Source organism: Rhea americana, unplaced genomic scaffold, assembly GCF_003343005.1.
Source record: "Rhea americana isolate MKP2758 unplaced genomic scaffold, rheAme1 scaffold_178, whole genome shotgun sequence".
Lineage (NCBI taxonomy): Eukaryota > Metazoa > Chordata > Aves > Rheiformes > Rheidae > Rhea > Rhea americana.
This window is the reverse complement of record NW_028185905.1, coordinates 1467989-1476868: the sequence shown is the minus strand read 5'-3', so window position 1 is coordinate 1476868 and position 8880 is coordinate 1467989. Positions and strand designations below refer to the sequence as shown.

The 8880-nt window shown below is 55.7% G+C and overlaps 2 protein-coding genes across 4 annotated transcripts in view; both read right to left on the bottom strand.

The window, feature by feature from the left end:
• PRC1 (protein regulator of cytokinesis 1) overlaps positions 1 to 156 on the bottom strand; it is a 10016-nt gene extending 9860 nt beyond the window's left edge. The window contains exon 1 of the mRNA XM_085301591.1: positions 128 to 156. Coding sequence (XP_085157717.1) covers positions 128 to 156 — 29 coding nt within the window. The remainder of the gene's footprint in view (positions 1 to 127) is intronic.
• A 77-nt stretch (positions 157 to 233) lies between these two features.
• VPS33B (VPS33B late endosome and lysosome associated) lies at positions 234 to 8651 on the bottom strand. Of its 3 annotated transcripts, XM_085301543.1 has the most exons (22): positions 8491 to 8651; positions 8353 to 8414; positions 7994 to 8043; positions 7538 to 7605; positions 7246 to 7291; positions 6790 to 6884; positions 6247 to 6351; positions 5644 to 5740; positions 5256 to 5333; positions 4905 to 4978; positions 4348 to 4434; positions 4154 to 4244; positions 3847 to 3921; positions 3368 to 3432; positions 3206 to 3260; positions 3068 to 3114; positions 2709 to 2841; positions 2255 to 2328; positions 1526 to 1627; positions 1152 to 1227; positions 960 to 1076; positions 234 to 510 (listed from the first exon to the last, which is right to left on the bottom strand). In XM_085301543.1, exons 1-22 carry the CDS (start codon positions 8530 to 8532, stop codon positions 431 to 433), a joined length of 1719 nt encoding a protein of 572 aa, XP_085157669.1. In that variant the 5' UTR covers positions 8533 to 8651; the 3' UTR covers positions 234 to 430. The 3 variants fall into 3 exon arrangements, with proteins under 3 accessions (XP_085157669.1, XP_085157670.1, XP_085157671.1); XM_085301544.1 differs by lacking the exon at positions 5256 to 5333; XM_085301545.1 differs by lacking the exon at positions 8353 to 8414 and having other exon boundaries at positions 8491 to 8650.
• Between the last annotated feature and the right edge of the window lie 229 nt (positions 8652 to 8880).

Below are 8880 nucleotides of genomic sequence, written 5' to 3'. Positions count from 1 at the left end.
CCCCGGGCAGCAACCCCCTGCCCCACACAGGGCGCGGGAAGGGAACCTCTCCCCCCCACGCCGGGCAGCAACCCCCTGCCCCACACAGGGCATCGTGTCCCCCTCAGACAGGACACCCGCTGCTTACAGACTGCCCCTGGGCCTGGCCCCCTCCATCCTGCTGCCCTCAGGGCTGTGTCCTGGCTCGGCCCCCAAGCCCGGGGGCTCTGCCGCAGAGCCAAGCCACGCCGGAGTCCAGTGCACAAGTGGTTTATTCAGTGCACGGGCTGTGGCCAGCAGCCTCCCTCCACCCTCGGGGGGCAGCCAGCCCCCAGCGCTGCTCCGCCCAGCCTGCAGGCCCCACACTGCCCGGCCGGGGCCACGACACTGCCCAGCACGCTCCTCTCGCCCCAAGCCTTCCCCCCTCATCCTCCAGTGAGCCAGCACAGCCTCAGGCTTTTGTCTCAATCATGGCCTCCATCATCCGCGCGCTGTTCGTAATTGCTGTTGTCAAGAAGATGAACTTGCACCCTGAAAAGGGAGAAACCCTGCAAGGCTGCAGCCAGCACCCTGCGCTACAGCAGGCTGGAGCGGTTCCCAGCACGCAGGAGCTGGAAGTTGGAGCCACAGCAYGGAGATGGCAGCTGGGCAGAGTGACTGCCTGCTTCCCTGATACTGCTCTCCATCTCTGGATTTACACCTGCCCTAGGGGATACCTGTTCCCATGACAGCAGGCTGGGAGATAGCCCACGATTTTAACCCACCCACTGTTTCCACCAGGAGTTAGGTCATAGGTTTAGGTCAAGAGAATAGGAGGGGTTTAYATTTTAACCACTGCTGATTCAAAGTACCATAACTGCTCGGATTTATCCTGTGTGATCACAGCAAGTCTTTCTTACTGTGATCAGAAGCAGCACCTGCTCTTGCATGCTCCCTGCCCTGATGCAGGGCCCTGCTCCCAGCACTCCAGTGGCCCGTACCTTTCTCCTTCCCCAAAAAGCGAAGAGCAGCAATTTCAGAGAAGGTGCAGCCTCCTAAGAACACTACGAGGATGATGTGCTGAGACTCCCAGGCAGGATTATCCTCCACAGCACTCTCTGGAAGGAGCAGAGTGTTGTTAACCTGACCAACTTGAGGCCTGCCTCCCCAGAAGCCCCAAGTGCTGGCATTACCTGTAACAGAAAACTCATTGCCATTGAGCAGGCGCACAACTTCCTCCAGGCCCAACCAGCTTTTGCGCTCCAGCACCTAGAAGGAGACGAACAGGGGAATGCAGGCTAGGGGACAGAAAAGACGTGCACAGCAAATACACCAGACATATCTCAGGAGTAAGACCCCAGGCCTGAAAGCAAGGCACCAATCAAGCAGATGAATACTGCCATGCCTCTATCTGGGAACCAAARCAGCACTTCCCAGCCCAGTCCTGAGTGGAGGAACATCCTTCAGACCCTCTACAAAGATACCAGAGGCACTTGGCTAAGGCTCACGAGGGAGGCAGGATTTTCCTCAGAGAGGACTTGCAGTGCCTTTCTAAGGGCAGACTTACCTGTTCAATGATCTTGCAGCTCAGGGGAATGTAGGCCCCACTGAAAACATATGCCATATCCCGTGGCATTTTCAGGTCATACTCTCCATCCACCCGGGGAATCTACAGAGACACATATTACTCAGCGTTTGGAAGCAGTTTGCTCTGGGCTTCACCTACCACATCAGATGCATAGGTTGATGAGGAGAGACAGACATTCAAAGCAAGTCTGTGTCTTCATCTCCTATCCTTCCTCCCTGGCTACCAACGGCCCAASATCAGGCAAATACATGGCACAGTGGGCTATGCATCAGACCGAGTGCCAGAGACTGCAAACATCACCTCTCCACTGTGCCCCGGAGAGTGCTATTCCCACAACACCAGGCAGCTACATCCCACCCAACTCCTGCAAGCAGCCAGCCAGACACCCAACACTGCTCTTAGGGCAGATCARGAGTATTCACAGGATGCAGCATGAGGCTATGGCAGTTAGGGTTATCCTTTAACTGGAGCACCTGGCATTTCACTACATAGGTGGAGCCAGAGACACAGCAGATCATAGAGTCTGCAGTCTCTCTGGTGTCAAGAGGAGAAGCACCTCTGGTTGTCTTGTGAAGTGAGCATGTCCCCAGCTGCCAGGATCTTGGGGAGCCCAGAACTTTCACAGCCAGGCAGTCACAGACCAACCAGATCCCTCTGACAACAGTGGATATGTGAACAGAGCAGCAGGCCAGCAGCCTAAGGACATACCAACCCCAGCTTCTTGCTTATGCCTCGAAAATTGCTCTTCCTGGCCAAAGAATTAAATGCATCTGTGATTTTTCCTGGAAAACAAGGCAAGGAGAAATGGCTCAGAGCCTTGAGATTCATCACTAGGGGYAAGAGCTGGAGACTCCTAGACACAAGCAAGGTAGAGTGAGGAACGGTGCAGAGCACCTGGCTCCGGAAGAGAAGGGGCAGCAGTGCTTCCCAGTCCTGCTACCCCCAGAGGAAGAGTCAGTTGCCATGTTTGTAGCAGCCCTGGGCACAGCTGGGACACCACCTCTGGGGACCTGCTCCATGCCTGGGGCATCTGGGCTTGCCATGTGCTTCTGGGATGCAGATCAGGAAACACCAAGTCTCCACAATTGKCTGCCCCCTCTGAGCTTCCCCACAGCTCAGTCTCCCAGGGCACTTGAGGGGCAGAAAGAAACCTGGCTCTCACCTGCAGCTCGGTCTGTCACCAGCTTGCTCACTTTGCTCTCCACAGCAGTCAGGGTCTCTCCAGGAGACTGTTCAGTGAGCAGCCCAATACGCTTGAGGTTGTGGAAAGTCAGCAAGTGCTCAGGCCCGTAGCTCTAGGAAAGAGGGCAGTGGGATCAGAGTCAGGCCCCAGTGGTGAGCAGGGATGTACAGCAGTCTAGGGAGACTGCTCAGAGAAACCCAGTAAGGAAAGAGCAGGAGAGGGTAGAGCACATAGCTTGCGCTGAGCTCAGGAAGACAGGGTGAACATTTCTGCTCCAGGCTGCCCTACAGAGGCACCCAGCCCACCCAGTGATTGCTCTGGCCCCCAGACAYACTCACTTGCAGGTACTGGGTTTTCAGGGAACGGTAGTCCTTGGGGATGAGACCTGTGGGGAGCATCACAGGGAGAACTCAGCACCAAGACCTAGAGGGTCTTCAGTGCTGCCCCTCCCTGACCAGCACCCCCAGACACCTCACCATTCTCCGTGATGGACAACAGGCACATCAAGCGCAGGCTCTCAATGGGGGATACCTGCATGGGAACAGGCAYTGTAAGCAGCCTGCCCAAGTTCCCCCTTCCCCTGACACTGGGGCAGGGTGGCAAGAGCAGCCTGCCCCCCCAGCTCAGCACAGTCTCACCTGTCGGTCAATGTGYTCCTCTATGAAACTGGTGCTCTCACGGATGTCAAAACCCTCCAGCAGAGCTGTCAGGGAAAGAGGCAGAGTCACTTCATCCTAACGGCCAGGCTGACCAACCCACAGGAAATGGCAATACTGCTCTGCACAGGGGCACAGAGAGCCCCAGATCCACAGCTCTCACAAGCCAAGCAAGGTAGGATCTGGGTGCAGCTCCCCTCCTTGAACCTCAGGGAAAGGTAAGGCCTTGTGATGTTTGGTCTTCTACCGCATTGTGCATTGGCCCTGTGACGATATGGCTTGACTCTACTTAGGGCTTCACAACTCCCCTCAGTACAAACAGTCTCAAAGGACTGCAGCCATGCAGCAGAGCACCTAAACTGTGGGGCAGCCCAGACCTGGGACTAGTGAGGCTGTGAGTCAGAATGGAGGGTATGGGAGTGAGGACTGGGACAGAGGGTAGCAGTAGATTTGGGACTCACAGTGTTCAGTCTTGATCATCTCCTGAAAGTCCTGTTTGGTCTTCTTTTTCATGATGGACTCACAGGCACCAATATCTGCACAGCCAAGAGAGACCATCGCTTTGGAGGCGTACAGCTTGGCCCTCCCCAGTACAGACATCCTCATGTACTGACAGCTTCTGCTAACCCTGCCCATTGCTCAGGGCATCTGCTTCTCCAGGGGACTAGCCAGCCTTTGAGATACCCCTACTTTTCTCCCTGGAGCCCAGGTACCAGGTGCAGTAGCCCAAGGCCTCTCCCTCCCCACTGCCCCAGCTCTGGTTCCTACGCAGACTCAACAGGCGATGTTCTTGCTTTAGTCCCTTCAGCTCCTGGGAGACAAAGTTCTTCATCTGCTTGATGTCCATCCCACGGCGCCGCTGTGGAAGAAAGAGTGTCTGGGGAAGTGCTTGGATACAGAGGGACAGCACTGCGGGAAGTCTTGCATGCTCAGGGGATGAGCCAAGCAGGCCCAACACTCACGTCATACTGTGCCTGCAAGTTACGTGACTTTTGACTCAGGAAGCCAAACACACTGGAGAAATGCTCGTTCCGTATCTGGCTGAAGACCTACACAGAGAATACTGCAGCAGTCACAGTGCAGCATGGGCCCTGCACTCGCTCACGCTGAGTGAAGGGTCCACCAGTCACAGCTCAGCCAAAGCACAACAGGACTCAAGAGCCTGCTCTTATCAGCACCCTGAACAACAGCAAGACAAGGTGGTATCCCTGCCAGAGTAGACAGAGTCCCTCACCCAGGCCCCAAAATACCAACTAGCAGGCACAAAACAGGAAGGCACAAAACACACAGGGACTCTGGCAATTACACATGCTGAGCTGTCTGGAGACTATGTTTCTCCTGCCCCCGTACCCATTCTTTCACAACCAGCCCCCCTTAGGCCCAGCAGCACCTGGTCTTTCCCTGCTCCCTGTTTAGGGTTTCCAGGAGTAGATAGCCCGAGTCAGCCTCCTCCCAGTGCCAAGTGGGCAGGGAGCACTGAGGGGACCCACCACAACTGAGGCATTTGAACAGGATTCACCTTGTCCTGGGAGTTGAGCAGCACCTTAATACTCTTGTCAGAAGAGGTGACCTCTGGCCCAAAATCCACGCTCCCTGCAGAGAATGATGAAGAGGTGCTTTGCCCCAGCACTACAAACTCCCCTGCACRTGTCTACTAGGTTGCAAAAGGCTCTGGGGAAGGGCGACAGCTGCTCAGCAGCTGTCAGACCAAGGGCTGTCCTTGCAGACAACTTCTGTCCCTATGGGGAAGAGCTCCTGCTATAGCACACAGGCCTTTGGTCTGACAACACCAGGCAAAGACCCCAGACAGACCCTCACTACACACTGTGCAGGGCCCTTTGCTGCTCCATCGCCTCCTCCTGTGACCTACCACACTTGATACGGAAGGTGTCGTCCACCAGCCCCTCATACACCACCTGGGAGCACAGTGCTGTGACGTAGTCTGTGTCTACAACGAGAACCGCAAGGCATGGGCTCGTGTGTTCATGGTCTTCAACCAGCAAGCTGCTCTGCTGCTCCTCACACCTACTCCTACCCATCGTCTCTATCTCCCACAGCTGGCTGGCTCTGCATAGCTTCCACCACCACCTCCAGTTGCTCCAAGCCTYCTGATTACATCCAGAGCCAGCACGTCCTCTCCTTGCACCACGTAGCTGGGCATCCTTCTCCGATGGAGCTGCCAGCCACACTGCTCCCTCCTTGCCAGGCCCCAAACCTGCTGCCACTCCTCACTCCAGCTGACCATGCCAGGTCCCTACCTCTGTCCATGAGAAAGATGTTGCCAATCTCAGGCTTCCTGCCCTGACTGTCGCCCTCACTCTCCTCCTCCAGGTCCCGCCACAACTCATAGCTCATCTGTGAGGGGAACAATCATATCAAGGCCTTTGAAAGATCAGTCCCAGGTACCTACTAAGGGGCACAGTACWCCCCAGCATTAGCCCTTCCATGCACTGATGTGGGCATGCCAGCCAGAACATGATCTAACACGGCCTCTAGAGAATAATAAATGCAGCAAGTCTCAAGATCACACACAAAAAAACTGAGTGCAAATACTTCCTCCCAGCCAGRGCACACGGCATTCCTAGACACCTCAACAAGCAGCAGACACTGCCTCAGCTCTGCACAATCTGAGTACATGCAGCACTGGCTGGGAGATGTGGGATGACATGGACCTCTCTTACAGAYATGCTGAACATCCCCAGCACCATCTGTGAAGAGGCACAAGAATATTGTGATCTCTGGGGTTACACAAACACTAGATGGCTGATTGGTTTTGATCCCCTGCAAACTGTGCCCCATATGAGAACCAGAGAGAGGCCCTGCCCCCAAGCACAGGCAGAGCTCTGCAGCATGCACAGTACCTTCGCACACCTGCCAATCCCATAAGCCTTGCTGAAAGGCCCATACAGGGAGTTCAGTAACTGCAGGGCTCGAGCAACAGAGTTGATCCAGCGGTGATCTCCTTCCTGCAGGGACCACAAAAACATTGGGGAGCAAGTCCGGCCGAGCTGGCTTGGAAACATCTSTGTATGTTAGGGAACTTTGCTGGGGCTGGATTGCAGATGGAGCAGGCCAAAGTCTTGTCTTCCAGGGAGRAAGTACACAGAAACATGCAGAAATTCCCTAAACCTTGCTCAGGAGTGACCAGAGGAGGGGCTAGCACAGGAGCCGGTGTGCAGGTGTGTGGAAAAGGAAAGACATCAAAACCCATCAGAGCAGCTGGCTGAGGGAGTAGCCAGCTGGAAGAGCAGAGGAAGGCCTGCAGAAAGGGCTGAGAGGACCAAGCAAGACATGTCACGTATCAGCTCCCTGAACAAAGCTCTTCTGTCCTGGGCCTAAGAAATGAATGAGGGAAAGGCTGTAATCCCACAGGGCAGTGTGTCCCAACAGGACTGTCCACTGACCAAAAAGTAGTCACGGAAGAACTCAGGCAGCTCCATGCTGATGATGTCATCATCCAGTGGGAGCAGGTAGAAGGACCATTCATCACAGGTCACATCTGAGTTTGGGACAGAAAAATGCAACATTTACCCAATGCTCAACAGAAACAGCCCCAAGAATTATGACAGGCCCTCAAACAGATGGGTCGGACAGCAMAGGGATCAGGCCTTTCAAAGGGATTCCCTCCTTTGTACTGAGACAGGGCAGGACCGTCTCTCCCCCCTGGAAGATGCTGATTGCTCACACACTCTGCCCCACAGGCAGGCACTCAGGCTCATGGGACCCTGCTGTTTTATGGCCATACTCGGGACCCAGCCAGTACACAGGATCCCACCACCGCAGTTCACCGATGTCAGAGCTACTGTGAGCCAGCCATCGGGGTAGGAGGAATGGAGGTCTGGCACCCCGGTCCCACTCACCACCAAAGACACCCTCTTCCTCCAGCACCATCTCACAAGCATAAAACTGCAAGACAAGAAGAAACCCTCAGCACCCAGCCAGGTTCCTGCACCACCTGCACAGAGTGCAGACCAAGGTCTCCTAGAAATGGATGTGACTATTTTATTCCCAGACATTGCAACATTTTGTTTCAGTTCAATGGCTAAGGGTGAGAAATTAAGAACTTTTAATTTTGGTAACAGCAGTAGAAAGTATGAAGACCGGACTCGGAATCTATGGTRGTAACTGGTAGGAAAGAGCAGCCAGACTGACCTTCTGGGGGCTGAAAATAATCTTGTACTTCCGGCTCCTCCCTGCTATTTTATCAGCATTCACAATATCTGCAGACAAAACACTTGGGTTAACCAGACCTAAAGCTGTCCGTCAACCTGAACTAGCACAATTCCTCTTGTACAACAAGGTCTGGGGTCCCAGAATGTCACAGRCCTTGAAATACACCAGGCAGAAAGCAAAACCCTGTGTGTGGAGCCAGTTTCCAGAGGGTGCAGGCTCACTGAAAGCCCTTCTCCGTCCTGCTTGGTACTGGCAATGCAGAGCACCAAGTCCCAGTCCTCAGAAGCACAGGATGCTCATTAGGCCCATACATCACTACTGACCTTCCCAGCACAGCCCACTAGGCAGCAATGTCCCAAATCTCAACACAGAGCTGAGGAACTACCCACTGACAGCAGGTGRCTGACAACTGCCCAGCAGGCCCCTTGCACTCACCAGCAATGTACTTCATGGTCTTGATCCGTGGGCGGACAAGGAAGCAGAACCTGTGCTCACACAGAGCAACAGAGAAGAGTGAGAAACAGGAAAYCCTCTGAAACCCCTTGTGCCCAGCCCTGCCTTCCCAGGCCCCTTTTCTTCACCAGCATCCCTGCACTGAAATCCCTCTGGTCCAGGGGAAGCAAATCCAGAGCTGGAAGAGGCCCCTGCACCCAGACCCATCATGTTTGTTTTATCCTGCCTGTTCTGCAAACTGCTCCAGTTTGCAGTCAGGCTTGGGACCAGCTGTCTGATGGCTGGCAAGGCTGCAGGCTCTGCAGGGCAGCACCCAGTACCCCCAGTGCTGGAGGACTCACTGGTCACTGGTGCTGGTGGTGGGCCTGTTCTCCACTTTGTACAGCTTGTCCACCTCGTGCTGCTGCAGGGAGAGCACGGGGCTGTCAGAGGGGCAGCGCCAGGGCACCGAGCCTGCCAGCCTGCGGCCCCTGCAGTACCTTGAGGATGGAGACGTTGGCGATGCGGTCCAGGGGACTCATCAGGTCGGCCTCGATGAACAGGTCCTTCCTGCCGGGGAGCTGGGGGCGTGCAGGTGTGGGCGGGGGCCCAGCAGCWGCCCAGACTGCCCCAGGACCCCTTTACTGTCCCCGGCTGCCCCCCAGGAACCTCCTGCTGCCCCAACTGCTCCCCCTGGACCCCTCCACTGCCCCCGGTCCCCTCTGTTGCCTCTGACCGTCCCCCGGGCCCATTCACCACCCCCCTCCAGGCCCATCTGCTGCCCGTGATTGCCCCCTAGATCCCTCTACCACCCCCGACTGCCCCCCAGGCCCATCTGCCGCACCCGACTGACCCTGGGCCCCTCTGCCGCCCTGACGGCCCCCGGCCCC